The sequence below is a fragment of the Henckelia pumila genome, chromosome 2 (genome assembly GCF_033568475.1).
Source record: "Henckelia pumila isolate YLH828 chromosome 2, ASM3356847v2, whole genome shotgun sequence".
NCBI lineage: Eukaryota > Viridiplantae > Streptophyta > Magnoliopsida > Lamiales > Gesneriaceae > Henckelia > Henckelia pumila.
In genome coordinates, this window is record NC_133121.1 from 92,148,365 (window position 1) to 92,175,722 (window position 27,358).

Here is a 27,358-nt window from a genome sequence, read left to right on the forward strand (position 1 = left end):
TCAAGCGGGACGGGTTTTGGTTAAGGCATGAGTGAGAAAAAGGGTTTTTCAGTTTTCTTGCTCGGTCTAAGTTGAAAAGTGAGGACTTTGTCAAAAGAGTAAAGTCTTGAGGGTTAGGGGCAGCCACTCTCTCATCGTTTTCACATGCAATGGAGTCGAGTCTCATTCTTGAAATTGCACGTTCGTGTGTGTGAGTCTCATTCTTGATGCCAAAGAAAAATTTAAAGAAAGTCTCTTTGAGTCTTGCATGCCAAAGTATAATTGAGTTGAGTCTCATGTCTTAAAGGTTGCCTATTCGTGTGCATATGACATGTTCTTGAGTTTCATAAAGTGAAAGGAAGTTTTCTTGTTTTGCATGCTATAAAGAGGTGTGAGTCGAGTCTTAATGAATGAAAAGGAAAAGAAAGTAAATGTTTTTGAATGAAGTGATTTGTTTGTGACAAAGAGGGGTGTTGCTAGGCCGGGGGATGCCTCGGTCTACTCACCAAGAGGTTATAGAGGTTTAGGTAGGGAGCAAGAGACATCTTGTTTATCCTTGCCACAGAGGGCAATGTGGGATCGGGAGTAATCTCGGTCTCCTTGCCACAGAGGGGCAATGTGGGATCGGGAGTTATCTCGGTCTCCTTGCCACAGAGGGGTTAAGTTCGTCGGGAGAAATCTCGTCGTCTTGCCGGCATAGTGCACTGCAGCCATGATCATGATCGAAACAGAGGGTCACAAATCAAGGATCTGATTTCTAGAGGAAAAAGTAAAAGAAAAGAAAAGTTAAAGTTTCAAGTTTCAGTTGACTCGTCTTACGTTTATGTCAGTCAGTCAGTAATGCATGAAGTTCAGTTAGATGTTATGAAAAATTGAAAGTTATGTAAGTTGAATGTTATGAAAGTTGAAGGTCTCCCATAGCGTGAGTTCATCAATGCATGTTACTATACTTTCTAGTTTCATGCATATTTACAGTTAAAGTTCAAAGTATACTATGTATCATAGTTTGAGTACAGCATCATGTATTTTAAACCTTGTTATCAACTGTTTATGCTTGTTGAGTCTTTAGACTCACTACGCTTGTTTGATTGCAGGTGATGAGTTATATGTTGAGGTGATTGAGGGGCAGGATCCACTGGGTTGAGGCCACTGGTAGTGCGAAGCCCAATGACCGTCGCTGTTGAATGTTTAAATTTTCCGCGTATTAACTCTGATGTGTAGAATGATTATGAGAATGGTAGTTTATAGCCAGGATGTGTTTTCCCTGTACTTGTTGAAGTTTATTCCTTAGCGCACTTTATTTTGTAACCGGGAGGTGGTTACTTGTCTTTGCATGTTTATGATTAACGCACTTTATTTTGTAACCGGGAGGTGGTTACTTGTCTTTGCATGTTTATGATTAGCGCACTTTATTTTGTAACCGGGAGGTGGTTACTTGTCTTTGCATGTTTATGATTAGCGCACTTTATTTTGTAACCGGGAGGTGGTTACTTGTCTTTGCACGTTTATGATTTTTGCATTTGAGACTTTCAGTCATCGTTTCTTTCCTTTATTTGAAATGCTGACTGGGTCAAGGTGGCTTGTTTACTTTTCAAACAAGTCATGGCAAATTTTTTTTTAAATCAGTATTTTCTTTATTATTTAATTTTAAGCTTAGAGGTTAGGGTCGCTTCAGGTTCGGTACCAAATGAGAGTGGTAACCTTTCTCCTGTATTTCCTTTTCTAGAACCCGAAGTGTGTTCTAGATTTACGATTTTATTTTGAAGATCCTTTAAAGTTTCAAGAATTTCTTCTTGTTTCTTAAGGATTTCATCAATTTTCCGAGGTATTTCATACAGCTGATTGCTGTAATATTGTACCGTCTTTTGAATTTCTCTAAGATCTCCGGAGAGTTTAGAGGAATCTGGGGTAATCTCTAAAAATTGAGAATTAGAAATCGTTTTTCTTTATCTCTTCAAAATTAAGAGCATTAATCACAACCTGTTGTAAGTAATCTATTGTGAATAGATTAAACTGTTTATAAGATTTCATATGAATAAAATCCTCTTGATTCAAACCTTCGTTTGAAGTCATCTTTTGTAGAAATCTTCTCCTCAACAAAGAAAAGCATGAATTAACGAATAATATTACGTCTGAATAATTAACCTAAAACTTTGATACCATTTTGCGAATCTGAAAGTAGTAGATCTAAAAATGAATTTCCCTGAGGGTGAACAACCCATAGGGAATCCCCCAAGATATGTGGTTAAAACAGAAGAACCGCATAGTGAGTTTCAGGTTGGAGAAAATTCACATCCAGCAGGAACCAGATCAATAAGGAGTAAAATCCCACTCCATCAAACTCCTTACGGAAAAACTGTTTTAGATCCAATACATCCTTATGGGGTTATGTTAAACCTTGATGTTTTGGACTTCAAAAACAGAGAAGATCTTATAGATGATTGGACGTCAGCTATGAGAATAGCAGCAGGGACATTAGATCTCAATAAAGAAAGATTCATTAAACTTCTAGAAATGAGTCTAATGGGATCTGTTAAGATCGCATGAGAGATGACTATGCCAGAAACTAAGGAATCAATCTTAGCAGGAGAATCCCTCAGCGAGATTGGAGAAAGAATGGCCACCCTATTTAAAGCACAATTCATAGGGGTGGATTATTTCAATAATCAAGATACAAAGAAAAAGAGAAGATATACTCAAGCTCTTTATAGCCTCGAGTTACATGATATCTGTTTAGTTGATGAATACATTATGTTATTCACTAAATACAGATGGAATTCGAGAGTCAAGGAAAATATAGCTATTCAGCTATTTTTCGCAAAAATGTCAAGTCTCTGGAGAAAAATGTTGATCAAAGAATATGTTCCAGGTAATCTTGATACATTGGCAAGACGTGCCTCCTTTTTGAAAGGAAAATTAGCAGAATGGTGCCATATGGCAGCATTACAGAAGAACTACAAGAAAATAAGGGGTATAGATAAGCGTACACCTTTGTGTTGTAGAGAAAATGATCTTCCAACGATCATTGGAAACAGATCACAGGGATTTAAAAGGAAGAAATTCAGAAATAATCCCTATAATAAAAGAATGAAAAGTTCTTGGAAACCAAGAACATTTTGGTCCAAACAAAAGGCCAGATCCTATAGATCGGGTAGAAGAAGTGGACCTACAAGAACATCCCCAACAACAGGCTCATCACAAAGCAGGGGAAGAACACCATCAAGAAGAACTTTCAGAAGAACTCATACAAGAGCAAGTGAAAGTTTCAAGGATTGCAACTGCTGGACATATGGAGTAAGAGGACATATATCTATAAATTGTCCAGAAAACGAGAAAAAAGGAGTTAAACTCTTTGAAGCAACACCAGATACGGATGATGCGGTCTTCTTTCAAGATCTAGTCCAAGTATATCAATTTGAGGATATCCCCTCAGATGAAAGCATATACGAAAAAAAGATATTGTTTAGTCAAGAAGTTTCTGAGGATGAATCAGAATCAGAATCAGAGTAAAGAGAAAGTGTTTCGGCATGAAACACATGAAAGTTTGGCTGGGTTCTTTAGTCAAACCACGATATCTCATAATATGGTCCAAAGGATTATGAGAGAAAATCCAACATTACAAAAGTACCAAGGATTTTCGGCAGGACAAGTTGAAAGAGTCTTAGAAAACCTAGGACTAAGACAAAGAAGACATAATTTGATTTATAAGGTATCCAGAAGGGAAATAGCGATCCCTATGGAATTAACCAGTAATCAAATTGAGATGCAGTTAATTCCCTTTGAAGAAATTCGAGAGGAATTACAGAAATTAAAAGCAGAAGTAGCAAAAACAATGTCTTGGATTCATATTGGAGCAATCCAGATTATGATCAAAGCTACTTTTAAAGAGGGAATAGATTTACCCATAGATATCGTAGTATGCGATAAAAGAATGAGGAATATACAAGATGCGGTTCTAGGAACTATCTCGGGAAATTTGTGTGCAGGAAAAATTGTGGGAGTTATTTATCCAATAATAGCCTACAATTTAGCTGATAGAGATTTTAGTCGAGCCTTGACGTTGCATCAAAACTTCAAGGAAAAAAGACTAATGAAGGAAGGTAATATGCCATATTCTATTACGTATCAAATTTCATATGCTCTTTCTAATACTCACCATTCTGAATTATTTATTAAAAATGAGTTCATTGAAATTCCAGAGATCTTTGGGAAAGTTGCTCAAGCAATATACCCGAAAAGAATCGAGTTTCTTTTAATTCAGGAAACAGACATTCAAATTCAAGACAGACCGGTTCTATACAGAGACCTTAAAATAGAACCCCGAAGGTTATCTTTCCAAGGAGACAGAATGACAAGCAAGAGAAGAGACAAATCTCCTATTCAAGAAATTCCACCAGAAGAAAAAGAGTTTTCTATAATAGGAAAACTTAGATCTCCAGAAGGATGAAAAGAAGTGAAAACAGTATTTGAAATTACAAGTCATCGGAACCAGTTCCCTTGTAACTCAATTTACTATTTGGAACAACAGGAAAAAGGAACTTACCAAGGAGTGATAAATATTGGAGAATTGGAAGTTCAAATCTGGGAAATTCCAGGAAAAGAAATTGATCAGCTCATTCTTGGTCTAGAATTTCTGGAGGACCATAAACCATGGAAACGCCTTGAAAAGGGAATAGAGTTCATGGCAAAAGAAAAAACTTGGAGGATTCAATAAGAATTCTACGAAATGGAAAACCAAGAGAATTGGATAAGGGACAATCCCTTAATCAGATTCGAAAACTCTGTTCACAAACAGAGGAAGAAGCAACTGCTGAAATTAGTAAGCCATGAACATGATTTACTAGAACGCATTGAAGAAGTAGAAATGTGTAACCATACTCTATCTTCTGAGGCCTTAGAAAAACTAAAGGTAAATAGTCTTAATCGGATTACTGAATTACAACACAGTCTGTTAAAAATGGCGGAGCCATTTAGTATTCCCTTTAAAAAATGACAACAAGTCTTTTCTCCATATACATTCCGATAGGGATGTTGTATGAACAATATAAGGCTGAGTACTTTGCAGCTTATATTGACTCGAGAGCAGGAATTTGTACAGCAAAAAGAGGAGTCTTCCCTGAAAAATGTGAAAAAGAATTGCCAAAAATTGCTGGACGAGATTTCTTTCGAAGAATTTTAATTCTTTGCAAAGGAATAAAACAAGCAGAGATCCTTATGGGAGGTGCAGGTCAAACACCTTGGTACAAGGTAAAAATACCACCAATCTATTTCCATGATACAGGAGCTGATATCCTGTTAGGAAATAACTTCTTACAAATGTTTAAGAAGTACACACAAGACAATGGGTCAAGAAAATTTATGTTCACTACAATTTGTGATCATAAAATTATAGTTCAAAGACTCAAGGTTGTTTTTTATCGACAATTGCCGATAATATTTCGCAGCCAGCGTGGTGATAAATGACAACTTTTTCACCCAAAAATGAAAGATACAAGAAGGTTTGGAGAAACCATGTTGAAAATAACAACAGAACAAGAACTCCAAACAGAAGATATGGAGCTTCTCAAGGTAACTCTAAATCACAGAGATATAGAGTTAGAAAATAAGGTATCCCTTGAAGATGTCAAAAAGAGACTCAAAGAAAGTTACAACTAGCATCCTTTGGCATGGTGGGATAGAAATCAACTCAAAGCCAGTCTTACTCTAAAGGAAGGCAAAGAGTATGAATTCGTCAGATATAAGCCTATCCCGATAAACATAACAGATCAAAAGGATATGAGAATGATTATCAAGGAACATTTGGACCTTGGTTTAATCAAAGAAGGAGTTTCACCATATAGCAGCTCAGGTTTTCTGGTTAGAAATCATGGTGAAATAAAAAGAGAGAAACTCAGGCTAGTTATTAACTATCAAGGTATTAATAAAATCCTGGAGTTTGATGGGTACTTCATATCAAGTAGAGAACACCTAATTAGCCGTGTACGAAATGCTAGAGTGTTCTCAAAATTTGATTGTAAGTCTGGATTTTATCAGATTCGAATGGAAGAAGGCAGTAAGAAATTCACAGCCTTCTCCACTCCACAAGAACACTATATTTGGGAAGTTATGCCTATGGGATTGGCTAATGCACCCCAGATATTTCAAAGAAATATGGATAACCTTTTTAAAGATTATTTCAACTTTATGTTTGTTTATATTGATGATATTCTGATAGCATCAAAAAACATATACGAACACGTTAAACACTTAGAGATTTTCTCTAAATTTTGTAAACAAGAAGGACTGGTCTTATCTGAAAAGAAAGCAGTCATAGCAACAAGGAAAATTGAATTCCTTGGCATTGAGATTGATGAAACTGAAATAATTCTGCAACCCCATATTGTGGAAAAGGTAAAGAATTTTCCAGATAAACTCAAAAACGTAAAACAACTCCAGAGTTTTCTTTGAGTAGTTAATTTTGCAGGGATATTCATTACCTAGCAATGTACAGAAAGGTGTTCAGTCCTTTGTTAAAAAAGGATGCTAGGTTTATATGGACCGATGATCATACTAAAGGGGTAAACCAATTAAAAGAGATATGTAAGAATCTCCAAAAAATGGTTATACCCTTAGATGAAGATGATCTGGTATTATTTACGGATGCCAGTGACGATTGGTGGGCAGCAGTCCTTACCAAGATCACTCCAGATGGGGAAATATCATGCAGATACTGTAGCGGTCTTTTTTCAGAATCAGAGGTCATCAGAGGACATATCAACGAAAAGGAATTTTATGCAGTTAAAAGGGCTTTTGAAAAATGGTCATTATTTTTACTTGCTAAAAAATTTACTCGGAAGGTTGATAACACCCAGGTAAAAGCTTTCCTAAGAAATAAAATTGAATCTAAACCTGAGAAAGCTAGGTTATTAAGATGGCAAGCATTATGTCAAAATTATATTTTTGATATTGTTATTATTAAATCTCATGAAAATATTCTTGCATATTTCTTAACAAGAGATGGAAGGCAGTGACGTAGATTCCATCATGAAAATGCAGAGGCATCTCAGGGAACACCTTGGGTTGCTTCAAACCGAGTTCAGTCAGTTAGCCATTAATGCTGAAATGGCCGGCAGGTTACAACAAGCTGATCGGATCAAAGTATATAATCGAATTACAGGATGTATGCAAGCTCAAACACAACTATAGGCTGCTATTCAAGGGCCAATTGTGAAGGCTATAGAGAAATCATTGGTTTCTCATAAACAAGATATGATAAAACCATTGGTTTTACAAAAACAAGAAATACAACCACCGGTTGGGAAACAAGATGTTGAGGAAGCTAAAACTCAATAAACAAGTGCTAATCTATCATCTGCTTTTGATGATCTAGATGAAGCAACAATTGATGAGGATTCCTCATCAAGTCAACCCTCCGCCTCTGGGGTAAAAGAGAAAGAGATCAATCTTAGGCCCAACACTGACAAGGGCAAATCTAAGATCGATACTAACCCAACTATTATTTCTCCATTTCAGGTTTATCAACAAATGTGGGAGAAATTAAATACAAGAAGTGAAATTAACCCTAACACTTGTAGGGTTGATGTGGCAGGGATATATCCAAGGATTTGGCTAAAAAACAATGTCAATCCTAAGGATGTAAAGCTCTGGTATGAATTTGGAGCCTTGGCCTCAGTTTATACAACGTCACCAAGCTTTCCGAAGATATCACAGTTACCGAAATGGATTCAGGAAGCAGCAAGAAACATGGGCAAATAACGATCATTTGTCCAGAGGAGATGTGCCTGAGTTATACTTTTTCAGTGCAGCTTCGGAACCAACAGTGAAAGGATCACACGAACCCTTTCATTTCATTAAGCTAAGAAGACCTGATATAAATAGTCACAAATTTATCAAGGATCCTAAAACTGAAGAAATACCCTTAGTGTCCACTTTCGGGGAAAATGAGATCTCAACCAGAAGGGCGTGAGGTATTTGGGTCTGTCTTACTGAGATGGACAAAGTCAAGTTTCCATTTAAATTTTATCAGAATTCTGTGAATGGATCGTTCCTGTTAAACAAAATGACAGGGAAAACTACAGCCTTTGCGGAAGAACTCTTTGAAAAGAAGAGAAATATTTTGTGGAACAACAAGCTGCCGGGGAGTAAAGAAACTCGCCAAAAATTTTGTAACATGGCTCATATTGGACGATGGTCAGAGAATATCTGCTCAGAATGCCCAAATCAGAAGAAGCCAGAATTTGGAAAAACCTTTAGACCCCGAACAGATCGAAAGGATTTTTTCTAGACAAGCAAAGGTGGACAAGGACCACTGAAGATGCGTTTTCACAGGGGCCTACTTCAAAAGCAAAAGATGCCCCGACAATAATAAAGCAAACATGTGAGGAGAATAAAGTCAAAAGAAAGTGGCAGGCATGTGATTCCTCCACTAGTAAAAGATGCCATCAATAATGACATAAAGAATACAAGGCAGCTGCCTCTTCCACTAGTAAAAGATGTCATCAATAATGGCATAAAGAAATACAAGACAGATGTAAGATTCCCTGAAGTTTCTCGGTGAAACGAGTGGAACCTCAGCTATAAATACAAGCGTTCAAGGAAGCTGAAGATATCGATCATTCCCTTCAGTTTTCTTACAAATAAATTGTTGTAATATTTCTCTTTCTATTGTATTAAGTTTTCTTTCATGTACTTCAAGAACAAAGCTACTATAAGTAGCTAAACAAGTTGTCTTATCCTCTTCAAAGGAGTTGATTTATGTAATAATATTATGTCTGAATAATTTCTTTAAAGCCTCTTGTTCTTTCATGCTCATATTTTATAATTAAATTTATTTATCATACGCCCTAAGGTAGAAAACGAATTAAGGCTGTGCTGGGTGTCGTTGAAGGAGCTTGTGCAGAAACCATCTGTTGCGACTGCGTGGTTGGAGTGTGAGGAGCACTTCGTAAAACTCGGCAGGTATGACCCGACGACATTTTGGTCAAAGAGGTATTTGAATTTAATTCATCTTACGGAAGCATGTTGGACTCTAATTCGGAGTATATCGGCTGGAAACCTTGCGTAACTGATAATCTTGCATGGCCGTGACTGGTTCGATAGGTTAACAATGCCACGTACAAAGGATTAATTACTAAATAATATTTAATTCAAAAATGAGAACCACTAGGGAGTTGAAATAAAGAAAATTGTGGTTAGGGAGTTAAGATAAAGTTTGAAGGGTTGGTAGGGATTTTTAAATCATTTACCCTTAATTTAACCAATTATCCTACTCCAGTTAATATTAAATGCATTACTGGGGAAAAATTAAGTTAAATTCAATGGAGTTTTTCCAAACACTATCTATTTCTCTTATTGGGATAACTGTTGCGCCGTTCTTTATCGGTAATGAATAGAAATATTTTTTAAAAAAAAATTAAAAATGATTATGAATTTTCTCTAAAACTGATAGGTCCACAGACGTTTTTAAACCCGTGGAAAACAATAAAACAAAACAATTTCGGCCATAGATATATAATAGGGACAACATATATATAATTATATACTCGAAAATGGCCAAATAGTATTGACACGCGAGAGTTGATGTTGGAGCAGGCCTACAGCATCCCACCAACAGATTGGTCAAAAGACCACTTCGCATGGGAATGATACGGGTTAATTGCATCGACGTCTCTTTGTGTTGAAACAAAAAACAAAAAACACTCCATATAAAATTATAACATGTTAGATCTCATGTTCTCAAAAATTGACTATAGAAACCCATGTTCGATAAAGTGAATGCGAGCATTATCCTATTAATATTTCTCAAGGGATTTTATATTTTTTTATTTTTTATAAGGAGTTAGTGCAATTAGCTCGAATTACACGTATGATATTGATTAAGATGCTTATTGTTGCATTGTTAGCTGAAGTTGATTGTAACCCTGGACATCACATTAAGAATTGATTAAGATGCTTATTGTTGCATTGTTAGCTGAAGTTGATTGTAACCCTGGACATCACATTAAGATTGTCCCATCACCAACGTAGCCACATATGATAATAGAGACAATCCCAGAGGTTAATAATATTCTCAGTCTATGTTATATTTGGAGAAATGCTAAGATGTAAGTTTGATGATTGTTGGTTTAACTACCTTGTTTTTTAGCCGACTCCACAGCTTAAATAAATAAAGACAGAATAAAAGAACCTGTTAGATGTGTCAACTTTATTCATATTTAGAATAAAAAAAAATATTGTTAACATAAAAAATAATATTTTTTAATGGATGGCTCAATTAAAAAATCTTATCACGAAATTAACCCGTGAAACCGCTCACAAGAGTTTTTGTGCAAGTTATAATGCAAGGCTTATATAGTTCCCTTTTGTTCTTGTCATTTTACCAAATGATATAAAACTTTAGCCAAAGATAGCGGTTTGACTTAAATCTTTTAACATGCACGACAATCTCAACGTCGCAGTTTAGACCACCAAATAAACCTCAAGAAGTTACCATAAAATCAAACCCCTTCAAATTGGAAAGATAAGCTGAGACAAAACGTAAATCGCACCTTCTCAACGAAAAACGACATATGATGTGCGCAAGGATACCAAATCAACTTCATAAAAGTGAGATTAAAGAACGAAAACTCCTCAGGCATTGGTTAAACAGATGTGGTACTTCAACGACTCCAACTTTGAACCTAAAAACCACGAAACCAATTGTCTTACTACTAAACGAACGATTCGATCATTTTTAGATAAATCAACGTGCTTCTAATGAATGTATCCCCACCACTTACCTGTTTCTTACCAAGTAGCTTCTTGGGGATGCAACTAGCCAAGTACCTTATTGGCAAAACTATATACCTAACAACAATGTACAAATTTGAAGTTTATTTGGGAGTGTTTGGAAAAACTTATCCAAAGCATTTTTCAGCTTTTTTGTCGCAAAATTTCAATTTTTTGTAAAATAAAAGCTGATAAATGCTTCCTAAAAGCTCTCCAAAACACTATCTTAATTAGTGTATAACAATTCGAGTGTAATATTTTTTCTATCATTGGGCGAAAAGACCGTCTTAGTCTTAAGACTTCAAAAGACTATACCTAATAGAAATTTGATTTTTGTATAAAACTATTAATATTTTGAGTGCCACCCCCTAATTCCTAGGCAAAATATATACATATACGGGTTTCAAGCCATATCCAGATTTTGATGGCAAAATAAATGGAGTCTCCATTTATGGTAACCACGAGCATGGAAGTCTCAGCAAAGGAGACGCTCCAACCAATCTTTTTTCATCACTTTCATTTAAACTCCTCAAACTCAGTCAGCTTGCTCCAAAAGCATAAACAATAACAAAAACGGCAAATAAGAACGAAACCGAGATTAACTCGGTTTGCCCTCTATTACTAGGAATAAAACATCGGGGATATCTTTACCATTTATCAAGAGGGAGTCTCAATAAACTTCATTGTCTTCTTCTTCTTTTTTTTCTTTACAAAACTGCTCACTTCATTTTAAAAACACATCACCCATTTAAAATTAAAAAAAAAAGAGAGAGAGAGAGAGAGAGAGAGAGAGAGAGAGAGAGAGAGAGCAGAACAGAACAAAAAAACACAAAATAAAAAATTATATATTGTACTATTTACTAAAAGATTAAAAACACAAAAAACTTATCAAATAAAATCATCATTAAAAAGTAAAGCAAATATAAACTTTTAAAACAAAATTTAAATACACAAAAACTTTCCCAAAGCGGAAAAACATCAGTCTTAAAGAAACAAAAAATAAAGCACAAAAGAAACTTGATTAAATTTTATTGAAAAACACCAAAAAAACTATTCATAGGAATACAAAAATAAACAAAATATTATTTGAACATATAGATAATTTACATGAACATCTACAGAACACAAAAATATTACAAATGCATGCAGCGCACACTCTTTATAATACTAGTAAAACTATAAACTTCTATTCTATCTATTACTAAAAAGATAATAATAATAATAATAATAATAAACTATATACTTCTAAAAATTTTATTCCATTACCATAAGTGAAACAAGTAGTATTGTGCGATAGCTGTATTCAAGTGCTGCAAGGAATTACACATAGCAAAGGTGACATAACAGACAACACCAGCTCATACCACGAAATCCACTTAAAAGTTAAAATACATGTGTATCATTTGACAATGTTACACAGAAAAAGCAACAAACGTTCATATACATGACAATACTCCACATCAAGTAAATCTCATTCATTGTTATAACTGACCTAGAGCTTGAAAAGAGTGCTGAATTCCACGAGCTGCATAAGAAATGGTGCACAAGAAACATTATCAAGTTCTTTTCACAAACAAAAACATCAAACTTAAAGAAAATATTTATGTCATATCGAGTCCAAAACTCGGAATACAATAACTGAAGAATTGGTTGATATACGTAGGTAGCAATAAGAACAAAAATGTTAAAAAACATATTCACTTACCTAGTGTCATGACATGAAGCCATTAACCATTACATCAGCTAGGAATCTGTCAGAAACATGTAACATTAGCAACATTAGACAAAAATGCAGGTGTCAAATTTATGACGGAAAGAAAACATGGATGTTCTGAGATATTTAACGATTCTATCGAAATTCAAATTTTACAGTACAATATAATTTCACTCTGATATTGATGCACCCAGGCATTAAAATTGTCTTCCTTGATATTGTTCCTTTGACAGTGAGATACAATCTAACAATTCAGAGACTGGTTCCTTGTTTCTATCATAAGCACATTTGTGCAGGTTTGCAGTGTAAGTAACAATTAACACAAGCCCAACCAATTTTAAAGCCCGTTACTAAAGCCCGTGAATATTTGATAATTAGAAAACCCTCAAACTCTCAATTCTAATTTAACACAGCAGAATACTAAGCCCCGAACAACAGTTTTGGTTTCTCAATTTCCAACGATTCAAATCAGGTAGCCTGCGGCCCTGCAGCCCTTATTTTCTATTTCCTTTTTCCGATTGTGATTACAGTGCATCAGTTTTTTCGATTCCTGCAACATATTCTTTATCATCACACTTCCATTCTACTGATCTCCTCTAAAGCCTGCTCTTCCCTCCGTTCGTTATTTTGTGGGAAAATAACCAATGGAAAGATTTACGGATATAAGCAACACATTTGTGAAATATATTTTAATTTATGTAATATTGTAGTATAAATCACTTTATACATGAGGATTCTTGAGATTTATGTCAAATGTGCGGTACTTCGATAAAGTGTGCGCTTCGCTTGTGCCTTGCACCCCAAGCTCCAGGGCACCGTCGCGCTTTAGTGCACCATAAATAACCATGAATTGAGATCATAACACTGTCGCCATTTTTCTTAAAAAAAGTACTTTTCTTGCAATCAGGATTGGAATGTTGAGCAAATCAAACTTGACGTTAACAAGTGCATAAGCACCATGACTAAAAAGTGCCAAGAGATTTAACACCGAGATGAACCCTTCACCAAAAGGCTGCCTCTCGGCGCAGACATCGTGTGCTGCAAATAACTATGTCAGAACATAGTTGAGCAGTCCTTATCCAAATGCAGTAAAACATAATAATTTAGAATTTAGCAGTCCTTATCCAATGATTACTTTCCAAAATATTGATCATCAATAACAGATTTATTGTACTTCACCAAGTGTTCATAATCCCTGCATTTTAAGGCACTCGAGCTTTTAAGTTTAACACATTAAGGGTTGGCCCTTACCTTGCGTCTCGCAGCACTTTGCACAACAAGCATGCCTCTTGCACTTTTCATAACTAGATTTTTAAAGTTTGCAAACCAGAATTACTTAAAATGCAATGTTGCTGACACAAAGTGTTGTGATTACTATGAGCATGAGTGTCTTTCTATTAGGAATTTTGAGTGAGACTGGAAATAAAAACTCTGAACATTTCCAAAAAATGAGATATTTTTTTTTATTTCAGAGCTCCAATCATAATGTGCAGCAACAAAAACAAACAACTAATAAACCAATTTATCTAAGTCTACTCATACGACAGACGGATGTCTGCCGAACCTTGACTTTATGATTTATGTGTTAAGACAAACATCTGGCACCATTACTCATTCAGATTGATAAAGGGCAAACAGAGCTATAGTTTAAAATTGTTAACGAAAGACATTTTTATCTTTTGCACCTACATCATAGCTTCCTGCTTGCTGTCTTCTTCGGTTTCTTAGTCGCTCTTGAGTTTGCACTCTTTTTTTTGCGCTGCTAGGGTTTGGTTTAGGTTTTTTCTTTAAGGAAATTAAGTTATTAAAAAAATGAGAGAATTGAGCTGCTATAATTGTTATAGAAAAACAAATTAACCCAGACGCGCTTGAGAAAACTTCCAAGGCGCTCGCCTGGGCTCGCCTTATTGAATCGCTGCACCTGGTATGGACCCAGGCACAGGGACCTCGCCTGGTGGCGCCTCTCGCCTTAAGCGCTCGCCTTGGACAACTACGTTGCCAACAGAAGAGCCAAAACCCAAAAGAGCGACTTGAGCTTACATGAAATTCTATAATTGCTTGCAATCAGGGTGGCTTGTAGCATTAACAGGCTGGAATCTATGGAGGCTGGAGCCTCCATTCACTGATCGGTGGGAATGTTCCACCCAATTTCCAGGTCACCACCAAGAACATAAGTGCCAAAGAAGAGCGCAAACAAAAAAAAACTTGCGTGGGAAATCTTCTTGAATTTATATTTCATTCAACAAATGCATGAGAATAGATGTGCAATTGTAACAAAGTGCTATTTAATAACTGTCATTTACCAAATAAGCAACTATCTAATCCTTGCCTTTCATATAAAGAATGCCAACCAGCCGAGCTTAGTGCATACACAACACGAAATTGATCAGATAAATAGGGTTTGGGAGGAGGGGGGGAGGGGTGGGGGCAATATAAACAACTTACAAATCATTGAACTGAGAAATCTCGAGAAAAGGGCCTGGCTAACCTTTTCGATCATCAGCAGCAGCATGATCCACCTGCTGTTCCTCTTCGTCCTGTTCCGCAGATCCCACCGAAACAACAGGAACGTTGCCCTCCGCAATATCCTTCTCGTCAGGATGAGGATATCTCACCACGACCACGGGACACACACAATGCCTCACGCAGTAATCACTCACGCTCCCGAGCCTCCCATTATGTCCCCTCTTCGCCGCACCAAATCCCCTGCTCCCCGTGATCAAGGCGCTCAATCCAAGCCTCTCAACCTCCAAACAAAGCCTCTCTTTCAGGTCATGATCCTTCACAATGTGAATTTTGAACGGTATGTGCGCCTCCACAAGCGGCTGAGCTAGATCAGACGCCTTGGAAGTGGTAAAAGCGTCGAAATCGTCTTCAAGCTTCCGTTGAGATTCCTCGTTGCCAGTTTCGACTATGGAAAGATCAACAGATCCCCAGTCAGCGCCGTAAAGTACGGAGGTGGGGCGGACATGGACCAAAATGACGGCGTCTCCTGGGCGGATGTAATTATGGACCGCCCATTTAACGGCGAGCGCGGACTCATCGCTGAGATCGACGGCGATGCCGATCTTCCGCTGGGCGTTGGCGGTAGGCGTTTCAGTGGAGAGAGGGGTGGTGGGAGGTGGGAAGCGAGGGGAGGAGGATCGGACCTTGATGGAGGCGAGCGACGGCAGATCGGAATCCGGCGGGAGGTGCTGCATTTTCGGTGGGTGCGGAGGGGGTTAGGGTTTTTGATTGGGTTGACTTCAATTTGGCGAGTTGACTGCTTGGAGATTATCACATAGGATTTATGATAGGAAGCTTAGGGGACACCTTCATAAATGAAACGTTTAAGTAAATTTTACTCTTTTTTTTCCCAGGGGAATTTACTTGAGTTACAAACAAGAGACTCGCATACTATATTTAATTATAATAATTATTAAGTATAAGAATTATAATTATAAATCATTATATTATCTATGTATAGCGATTTATTATTCAAATCACGTTACTGTTATGTATATACTTCATCTGTTTGACGTCATGATCAAATAACATGAAAATGATTATCTTTTGATAATGTGGTAGAGAAGATTACGATACAATTATTATTATACAATACAATAATAAATGTTTATTATATTTTAGTATTCCATATTATCCGCAAACATCTTTATTTCCTCGATATACAAATAAAAACATCTTTATTTCCCAATATTATTCATCCATGTAATGTAAGTATGCAAATGTTCATAGATTTTGGGCCTGAAATTGGATCTTAGAATATTGATATTGGACTGGGCTGGATCCAATTTATATCAATTCCAAAATTGTTATCAGTAAATCATGTAATTGATGTTCGTCCCAAAACCACATTGTTCCATTGAAAATCAAGTAGTATAACTTTTAAAGGTGTACTATATAAAAAGGGAACTGTTGATAAAACTTTTTCACGTGTATTTTTTTGACAAAATGTGAAACATATTATGTTTAAAACACTAATTTTTATTCTTAAAAGAGAAGCAAAAGCCGAATGACCAAAATAACTTTCGGACTTGTCGGAAATCAATTGTAATCCTCTCCTACACTCCCTCCTACACTCTCTCCTACATGTTTAATTTAGGTAAATAAATATGCTATACAATCTATTAATTGATTTATCAATTAATATCTCTTTCACATCTTACCTTTATTACAATAAAATAATATTTAGTATTTATGGAAATATTAAAATATAATAAAAATTTTACTTTTAAATAAATTTTATTTTAATTAAATAATATTCAATACATTAATATCTATTTTTTAATATCCATATTTTTATACGTGTATATATATGTATGATCAATAATGAAAATATTAAAACATTGATTTCAAAAATAATTAAACATTGATATTTAAATTCAAATATAGAAAAATAATTATAATATAATAAATAATATTTAATTATGGATATCAATATTTTTATTCTTCAATTTAAACGTTAAATAATCTTTTTCCATAAAATCTCAACATCTTGTACAATTATTGAAATATGTTATTCAATTATAAAACAAAGCAAAACATTATATGTATTTTTCGGTTTACAAAAAATTAAGCAAGTTTTTCTTTTTGAAGTAAAATAACGTTCCAAGAAGTTGTTGCTATTACTTGTTGTCATTAAGGTACATTGTTTATCTAACCCTTTTTTTCTTGAAATTCATCGCAAGTATTCGTGCTAAGTTTTTTTTTCAATTCTTTTTTATGTAATTGTATAATAGATACTTTTATATATATATATATATATATATATATATATATATATATATGCAATTTTCTTCCATAGTATATCAACATTGGAATGATTGAATATTATTTGAGATACTCCTGATAATTGAAATAAAAGTTTCAAATATTTTACTGAAAATCGGAAGTTTATTTGATAATTTTTTTAATTTATTTGTTAGTTTTAGATATATAGTATTTATTTATTATTTATCTTTAATTTTTAATTATTAATTATAATAATAAAGGTAGTATAATTATGAACTAAAAATATAAGTAGATGATATTTCTATTAAATATAATTGTGCAAGAGTACTGGATAGAGATATTATCGTGAAAGACAATCTTACATCTCGTAGGTTGGACTTTGATCAATAAAATAATATATTAGACACTATTTATGATGATAAGAAAGATGAAAATATTAATGAAGAAGTTTATGATAAGGTCCTTAATGATTTTCATACCAATATTTCAAATACAAAAATTCCACAAGTTGGTATGGAATTCGAAATTGAAGAAGCGGCATATAACTTTTACAATAATTATGCAAGGACACTCGGTTTTAGCATTATAAGACAGGCATGTCACAAGGATAGCAATGGAAATATTATTGATAGGACATTTTGTTGTTCATGTCAAGGTCAAAGAAGAAAAGATAAACGAGATGTGTGTGTCAAATCTCATCGCCCTGAAACAAGAACTGGTTGTTGTGCAAAAATGAAAATTAATGCTCGTGAGACGGGTAGATTGAAGGGCATTGTTTTTATTGCTTCTCATAGTGGACATAACTTGGTTAGTCCGAATAAATCACACATATTGAGATCTCAAAGAAGCATAAATACCGGACAAGCATCACAAATATCTAATATCGACAAGTCAGGAATAGCACCAAAAGCAGGTTTGAGTTATATTGCTAGTCAAGTTGGTGGTCGTGAAAATGTCGGGTTTATTCTTGAGGATTATAGGAATTATTTGTGCTCACAAAGAACAATGGATATTCAAATAGGAGATACATGAGGTGTAATTGAATATTTGCAGCAGATGCTATCGGATGATCCAAATTTTTTTTAATGCGATTCAAATTGACAGTAATGATCTTATAACCAATATTTTTTGGGCAGATGGACAAATGATGGCTGACTATGTGTATTTTGGAGATGTGGTTTGTTTTGATACAACATATAGGAAAAATAAAGAAGGAAGACCATTTGCACTATTTGTTTGTGTCAATCATCATAAGCAAACTGTCATTTTTGGTGCATCATTGTTATATGACGAAACTGCTGAAACTTTCATGTGGCTTTTTGATACATTTGCTAAGGCTATGAATGGAAAAACTCCCGTAACTATTCTCACCGATCAAGATGCAGATATGGCAAAAGCTTTATTAGAAAAATGGCCTGAAACATACCATCGCTTGTGCATTTGGCACATCTATCAAAATGCAGCTACTTATCTTAGTTTTGTTTTCTCAAAATTTAAAGAGTTTTCAAAATATTTCAGTTCTTTCATATATGAATTTGAGGATAAAATGGATTTTTTAACAACATGGCAAGAAATGTTGAATAAATATGATCTCCAAACTAATCCATGGCTCGAAAGGATGTTTAAAATTAAGGAAAAATGGGCGCTTGTATATGGAAGACAAACATTTTGTACAGATATGACTACTACTTAGCGCAGCGAGAGTATGAATGGTGCTTTGAAAAAATATGTAAATTATAAGAATGATTTGTTACAGTTTTTTCAACATTTTCGGAGATTGGTTGATGATCGTCGCTATGAAGAGTTAAAAGCTGATTTGCGAACAAACCACAGTACACCAGTACTTTCCTTTCCGGTTGAAATTATAAAGCATGCAGTGAGTGTTTACACGCATGAAACCTTTCAGTTATTTCAAAATGAGTTGAGCAAGACGCATGATTCAAAGTTAGAAGTTGTAACTGAATCTGAAGTTATATCCCACTATAAGATCTCATTTTTTAGTAAACAGTATCAACACACTGTTACATATGATTTATCTGATGATAAGATTTCTTGTAGTTGCAAAAGGTTTGAATTTGCAGGCTTATTATGTTCTCATGTCCTCAAAGTATTCACTTATAAAAATGTTATGAGAATTCCTGAGTTTTATATTAAGAAAAGATGGACCAAAATGGCAAAAAAATGGATCGTTGAAACATCTTCACCACCTAATGTTAAAATAGAAGAATTTTTGGATGAGATAAAGGAAGAAGGTGAAAAGATAAAAATTGGGATGCTATACAAAGAACTATGTCGATTGTATCATCAACTTATGACACATGCTGCATTGACAGAAGAGACATATGAACTAACAATAAGTGTTATTATTAAGGCGATTGAGGAGGTGGATATGAGTTTAGAAAATAGAGGAACGCCAAAGCAAACTCCCAATCTCAAAGTAAGCTCTGAAAAACAAATATTGGAGAGTGGTTGCAATGAAGTTGTAGTAAAAGGGTTTAAAATTAAACCAAATTCAAGAGCGAAATCTGAAAAACAGCCAAAATCTGCTTTGGAAAGAGCAAAAAAAAAAGAGGAAGTCAAATAGTAACAAAGACAAGACATCATTCATAAATGATACTGACATCAATATTGAACAGGTAAAATTTTTGTGGTGATATCTAGTCAATAATCACAGTTTTATTTCATGAAATTAAATCATTTGCATTCGTCTTGAAGTAACTTTTTTGTTTGAAATGATAGAGTTTTCAAATTCACTCTTCCAGTTGGAGCATATCTGGAGTAGATTTAACACAACCATTTCAGGTGATTCATTCACTTACAAATATCACCTTTGTAGATTATTAATTATCTTGCATATTTATATCTTATGATATGTATACATGCAGCGACAAAATTCTGGACTTTTTGATTTGAACGTTTCATCAACTAAAGGTCAAGAAGAAGATATCAGAAACCAAGATATAAATCAATACTTGCCTGAAAAATAGAAGATGTCATGGATTAGAACACATCCGTAGTTGATGTGTTTTATTTATTATATTATTAGCATAAATGATATTTTTAAAATGATATATTATATTTATCGTAATATTAATGGATTCACTAAGTTAGTATATATGTTTTAAAATATTCAATGAGTGGACACGTGATATTCATGGATTTTATATCTTTGTTTTTTTCATATATTTGAATTAATTGTGTTTCATCTAAATAATTTAATTGATTTTATTAAGCATAAAACTAAAAAAAAATAATAAAAAAATTAAAAATTCGATATCCATAATCAAACAGATCTTCTAACATTTTAGTATAAATTTAAATTGTATTAGAAGTTAGTTTTGTTAAAACTTTTTTCATCTTAAATTTTAATAAATCTTTAAATTTTTTATTATGAATAATATGAATATATACGTGTATATAAAATAATTTATTTTTATTATATCTCAATATTTCCATAATTAAATATTTTAATTATATTATAATTATTTTTCTATATTTGAATTTAAATATCAATGTTTAATTATTTTTAATCAATTTTTAATATTTTCCTTATCAATAATACATATATATACACAGACATATAAAAATATGGATATTAAAAAATAGATATTATTAAAATGTACTCAATATCATTTAATTAATTAAAATAAAATTTATTTAAAGCAAAATATTAATTATATTTTAATATTTCCATAAATACTAGATATTTTTTTATTGTAACAAAGGTAAGATGTGAAAGAGATATTAATTGATAAATCAATTAATAGATTATATAGCATATTTATTTACCTAAATTAAACATGTAGGAGGGAGTGTAGGAGAGGATTGCAATTGGTCTGAAATCTATGATTTCACTTTTTAATTAAATATTGCAAACTCTCCCTTACAAACTGGTGGGAATTTGGAAGAGATTTTCACATTTTGTATTTTTTTATTTTTTTTTTGGACACGGAATCAAGAATCTCGAGAAAGCTGACTTGCTTATTGGATATAATATAATACTTAAATTTGATGTAACATGTTTAGAGTTTGCTGGAAAAAAAAAATTAAATGTTCCAGAATTTAAAAGTAATTTTATTGCTTGTTGAAAGCAATAGTTGAAGTTGAAAGGGTCGGGTATATAAAAAAAAAAAACAGACGTAATGAATAAACAACAGATCCAATAGATCCGATGCTCCACGTGTGTGAATTGATGTTTAGTATTTGACTGCTAATCTATTTATTACGTATTAAATAGAACACGCAACACACAAGTCTCGACGACTCTATTGAGTCTATTCTAGCCCGTTAACTCTTCTCTTTGTTTTTATTTTATAATTGTTGTGAAAAAGTAAAAATTTACGGTAAAAAGTAAAAATTCAAAAACTCAAAATTTATCAAATTCTACACTTTATAAAATTTTTCTCTCTTCACAATTGTGTTTTTCTACACAAATGGAGAGACCTATTTATAGATCTCAATTGGAGATTAGTCAAAAATTAATACATCATTAATTACATCATCACACACTAATTTTCAATATTTTACAACTCAATTTTCAACTTTCAACCTTCAACATTCAACAATAAATAATAATATATATTTATATATATTTTCAACACTCCCCCTTGTGATGATGATCATGATAGAATGACTATCTCCATTACGTGTTGTATACTGCCTCGTTAAAAACCTTACTAGGAAAAACCCATTGGGACAAAAACCATAGTAAGGAAAAAAGAGTGCAGCCACGTAAACTCCCCCTGATGTCAACATGAATGATTCTTCACATATTTCGTAGATTGCGCATCCCAATATTATAAATGTGTTTTCTGAATATCGCCGTGGGAAGTGCCTTTGTGAAGAGATCGGATGAGTTCTCACTTGATTGAATGTAACAGATATCAATATCTTTATTCTTCTCCAGCTCTTGAGTGTATGCAAAGAATTTAGGAGGAATATGTTTAGTTCTGTCACTTTTGATGTATCCTTCTTTCATTTGGGCAACACATGCGGCATTATCTTCATACAGTGTGATTGGATTCTTGTCCACTGATAATCCGCAAGAAGTTTGGATATGCCGAGTCATTGATTTAAGCCAGACACATTCACGGCTTGCTTCATGTAGTGCAATAATCTCGGCATGATTTGATGAAGTTGTAACAAGTGTTTGTTTCTGTGATCGCCAAGAGATTGCAGTGCCTCCACGAGTAAATACATATCCGGTTTGGGAACGTGCCTTATGTGGATCAGATAAGTATCCAGCATCAGCATAACCAATTATTCTCTGATTTGTATCTTTTGGATACAAAAGTCCCAAATCCGTCGTTCCTCGTAAATAACGGAATATATGTTTAATTCCGTTCCAGTGCCTCTTCGTTGGACATGAACTGAATCTTGCCAATAAATTTACTGCAAAAGATATGTCTGGTCTAGTGCAATTTGCAAGATACATAAGGGCACCAATGGCACTTAGATATGGTACTTCAGGACCAAGAACAACTTCATCATCTTCACATGGACGAAATGGATCCTTTTCTATATTCAATGATCTGACAACCATTGGAGTACTTAAAGGATTTGATTGATCCATATTGAAACGTTTAAGGACCTTCTCTGTATAATTAGACTGGTGAACAAAAATTCCACATTCTTTTTGTTCAATTTGTAAACCAAGACAATACTTGGTTTTTCCAAGGTCTTTCATTTCAAATTCTTCCTTCAAGTATAACATCACTTCTTGAATTTCTTTATTCGTTCCAATGATGTTTAAATCATCAACATATACAGCAATAATCACGCATCCCGATGTTGTTTTCTTGATGAAAACACAAGGGCATATTGGATCATTTACATATCCCTTTTTCATCAAGTGTTCACTTAGCCGATTATACCACATTCGGCCGGATTGCTTTAATCCATACAATGATCTTTGTAATTTCACAGAATAAAATTCTCTGGGTTCTGAACTTTGTGCTTCTAGCATCTTAAATCCTTCAGGGATTTTCATGTATATATCACTATCAAGTGATCCGTATAAATAAGCTGTAACAACATCCATTAGACGCATGTCCAAGTTTTCAGACACTGCTAAACTGATCAAATACCGAAACGTAATTGCATCCATAACAGGAGAATATGTTTCTTCATAATCAATTCCAGGTCTTTGAGAAAAACCTTGTGCAACAAGTCGAGCTTTATATCTCACTATTTCATTTTTCTCATTTCTCTTTCGAATAAAAACCCATTTGTACCCAACAGGTTTATTTAGCGAATTTAATTCAACCTGGATGGCATCTTTCCATTTTGACCAATCCTTTCGAGTTTTGCATTCACCAAAAGATTTTGGTTCATTATCTTCATTTACGATGTCACATGCCACATTGTACGAAAATATCTCATCAATATCTTGTACATTCTTTCGGTTCCATATTTTTCCAGTATTAATATAATTGATAGAGATTTCATGATTCTCGTCAGTTTGTGGTTCTGACAAAATATTTTCATCATCGTGTGTTTCTTCTGGAACACCATTTTCTATTTTCTGATCATCATTTTTCTCTATGTATTTTCTTTTCCGAGGATTTTTATCCTTTGAACCGATTGGCCTTCCACGCTTCAGGCGTTTTATGACATCATGAATGTCTTCATTTTGTTTCTTTGGAATTTCAACTCGAGCAGGGGCATTTACAGCAGGTATATATGATTTTGTTACCCCTTTTGTGTCTGCAAATGCATCTGGCATTTGATTTGCTATTCTTTGCAAATGCACAATTTGCTGTACATCTTTATCACATTGTTTAGTTCTAGGATCCAAATGTAATAATGATGGTACATACCATGTGATTTCTTTTTCGATGTGTTTCTTTTCTCCCCCTAACATTGGGAAGTTATTTTCATCAAAATGACAATCAGCAAACCGTGCTGTAAACACATCGCCTGTCTGAGCCTCAAGATATCTAATGATTGATGGACTATCATAGCCGATATAAATACCATTCTTTCTTTGAGGTCCCATTTTTGTTCTTTGAGGTGGTGCAATAGGCACATACACCATACATCCAAAAATTCTCAAATGAGAAATATCTGGTTCTTTGCCAAATACAAGCTGCAATGGGGAGTGTTTATGATATGCACTTGGCCTGATGCGAATCAATGCAGCAGCATGTAAAATTGCATGTCCCCATATAGAAATAGGGAGTTTCGTTCTCATAATCATTGGTCTAGCAATCAACTGCAGACGTTTAATCAATGATTCAGCTAATCCATTTTGTGTATGAACATGAGCTACAGGATGTTCAACAGTAATTCCCATCGACATACAATAGTCGTTAAAAGTCTGGGAAGTAAATTCTCCAGCATTATCAAGTCTTATTTTCTTGATCGTATATTCGGGAAATTGATTCCGCAATTTTATTATTTGAGCCATCAATTTTGCAAATGCCACATTCCGAGTGGACAATAAACATACATGTGACCATCTGCTAGAGGCATCGATCAATACCATAAAGTATCGAAATGGTCCACATGGTGGATGAATTGGCCCACAAATATCACCTTGAATACGTTCAAGAAATATGGGTGATTCCTTTTGGATTTTAGCTGGTGATGGTCTTATAATAAGTTTTCCCAGAGAACATGCTTTACACTGAAACTTATTATTCTGAAAGATCTTCTGGTCTTTCAGTGGATGACCACTTGTATTTTCTATAATCCTTCGCATCATTATTGAACCAGGATGTCCCAATCGATCATGCCAATTTGTTAGTATTGAAGAATTTCCAATAACCATATTTAATTCGATTGGACTTATATGTGTATAATGCAATCCAGTAGGGAGCATTGATAATTTCTCAACTACATATTTCTTTCCTGATTTATATGTAGTAAGACACATATATTTCTCATTTCCTTCGGTTATTGTTTCCGTATCATAACCATGAGAATATATATCATTAAAACTCAACAAATTTCTTTGTGATCTTGGTGAATATAAAGCACTATTTATCAAAAATTTTGTACCATTAGGTAACAAAAATTGTGCTTTGCCACATCCTTCAATCAAGTCTACAGGACCTGATATTGTATTCACCATTGTTTTTGTTGGTTTTAATTCCAAGAAATATTTTTCATTTCTGAGGATAGTGTGCGTTGTACCACTATCTGGTATGCAAACTTCCAGTGCATTATTTCCATCTTTGATCATAGCATTTTCCATAATGATCTTCAAAAACAATATGCAATAAAATGAATTAAGAAAGATACATGCAAATTATAATATGTTACAATTTAATTGCAGAATAAAACAATACATGCAAAATATAATATGTTTTACAATATAAAAATTACATTGTTACATTCTTTTCCCACCAGTACATTTAATCAATATCTTCGAAATCATTCAAAAAGTAGGCAGCATCTAAATTCATTGAACCACTTGCATGGTCAATGTTTTCAGTAAAATTGGTCTCTTTTTCTTTCCCCTTTATTGAATCTTTATAGAGCTTACACAGATGCTCAGGGGCTCGACAAGTTCTTGACCAATGTCCTGGAGTGCCACATCTATAACAAACACTCTCAGTTCTTTTTGGATGATTTTCATTTTCACCCGTATTATCATGCTGCCTCTTTTGTGGGTGGTTCGTGACGTTCCTTTGAGATGAGTTATTGAAATAACTATCTCTTTTATTTTCAAATCCACGGCCTCGACCACGACCGCGATCATTTCTACGCCCACGTCCACGCCCACGTCCTCGTCCACGACCTCGACCAAAATCTTGTCTATATCTTTGATTTTGGTTTTCATTTTTACTTACGACATTTGCTTCAGGAAATGCCGTTGAACCAGTAGGTCTGGACTGATGATTTCTCATGAGCAATTCATTATTCTTTTCCGCCACGAGTAAACATGCGATGAGTTCTGAGTATCTTGAAAATCCACGCACTCTATATTGCTGTTGTAGAGTTATATTTGATGCGTGGAATGTGGAAAATGTCTTTTCAAGCATTTCCATCTCAGTAATATTATGCCCACAAAATTTCAGCTGTGAGACAATTCGATACATCGCAGAATTATAATCACTCACCTTTTTAAAATCTTGGAATCTTAAAGTATTCCATTCATCTCGTGCGGTCGGAAGTATAACTTCCCGTATATGCTCAAAACGTTCTTTTAACCCTTTCCACAAAATCATTGGGTCTTTTTCGGTCAAATATTCACATTTCAACCCCTCATCAAGATGTCTGCGTAAAAATATCATCGCTTTTGCTTTATCTTGTGAGGATGATATGTTATTTTCTTTGATAGTTTCGTTAAGACCCAATGACTCGAGATGCATTTCTACATCGAGGGTCCATGGCATATAATTCTTTCCGGTTATATCAAGTGCAATGAATTCGAGTTTCGCCAAGTTCGACATGGTGGTACTAGAAAATAACAATGCATTTTATTAGTTAATTTCCATAAATATGACAATACAAAATAATGGAAGAACGTAAATTACAAGTGCGTATACAAATAGAGAAAAAATATGTGTTGGAAAATCGCTGGTGAGTAAAAGACTCGTGAGCATGATGATCATAGTCGTTATGAAAAATATCCTTATAAATGTCATCATCTCCATCTTCGAAAAAACCGAGGATAAAATATTTTGAGAGAAAGAATGAATTTGGTGTGATTGAAAATGAGTTTGAGTGAACATATTTATAGGGCAAAAACTAGCCATTTTGTTACCGTTTGTGACCGTTGGGGGTAAAGAAAAAATTGAGTATGTGTTGAATAAAAATTCGTGATAATCATGTAATGCATATAATGATAATCATAATTAAATAATTATGTATATCATATCACATTATTATAAGGTCAGTGTCGTAGACAGATTTTTATATAATGTTGTGAAATTATACCAATATAGTTATTATAAAGTCAGGTATAGTATATCATATCACATTATTATAAGATCGGTGTCGTAGACAACCTTTTATATAATAACATGAGATTATACAAATATGGTTAGTATATAAATACACAATAATATATATCATATCACGTTATTATAAGGTCAGTGTCATAGACAACCTTTTATATAATAACATGAAATTATATATTAATATAGTTAATATATATACATAATAAATATATATCACGTTATTGTTTAAAAACCTTAGAGGCTTTTATACTTGTCGTAT

General features: G+C 34.0%; 2 protein-coding genes across 3 annotated transcripts; one reads left to right on the forward strand and one right to left on the reverse strand.

The window, feature by feature from the left end:
• Nucleotides 1–11,986: 11,986 nt before the first annotated feature.
• On the reverse strand, nt 11,987–15,764 carry LOC140880441 (universal stress protein PHOS34-like). 2 transcript variants are annotated; one of them, XR_012149658.1, is made up of 3 exons: nt 14,906–15,764; nt 12,452–12,497; nt 11,987–12,271 (listed from the first exon to the last, which is right to left on the reverse strand). XR_012149658.1 is itself a non-coding variant. In XM_073284882.1 (3 exons), exons 1-2 carry the CDS (start codon nt 15,658–15,660, stop codon nt 12,490–12,492), a joined length of 720 nt encoding a protein of 239 aa, XP_073140983.1. In that variant the 5' UTR covers nt 15,661–15,761; the 3' UTR covers nt 11,987–12,271; nt 12,452–12,489. The 2 variants fall into 2 exon arrangements, 1 of the variants encoding a protein (XP_073140983.1); XM_073284882.1 differs by having other exon boundaries at nt 14,949–15,761.
• Nucleotides 15,765–17,704: 1,940 nt separating this feature from the next.
• On the forward strand, nt 17,705–19,775 carry LOC140877919 (protein FAR1-RELATED SEQUENCE 5-like). Its single transcript, XM_073281522.1, has 3 exons — nt 17,705–18,104; nt 18,328–18,548; nt 18,948–19,775. The coding sequence occupies exons 1-3, from the start codon at nt 17,705–17,707 to the stop codon at nt 19,773–19,775; spliced, it is 1,449 nt and encodes a 482-aa protein (XP_073137623.1).
• The last annotated feature ends 7,583 nt before the right edge of the window (nt 19,776–27,358 follow it).

Bases quoted from the DNA above. Each gene is read 5' to 3' on its own strand.
- LOC140880441 (XM_073284882.1), bottom strand. From the start codon at position 15,660: ATGCAGCACCTCCCGCCGGATTCCGATCTGCCGTCGCTCGCCTCCATC.
- LOC140877919 (XM_073281522.1), top strand. From the start codon at position 17,705: ATGGAATTCGAAATTGAAGAAGCGGCATATAACTTTTACAATAATTAT. The intron at 18,105-18,327 runs GTTTGAGTTATA...TTTTTTGGGCAG, and splicing joins AGGAATAGCACCAAAAGCAG to ATGGACAAATGATGGCTGAC. The intron at 18,549-18,947 runs GTAACTATTCTC...GATTTGTTACAG, and splicing joins CTATGAATGGAAAAACTCCC to TTTTTTCAACATTTTCGGAG.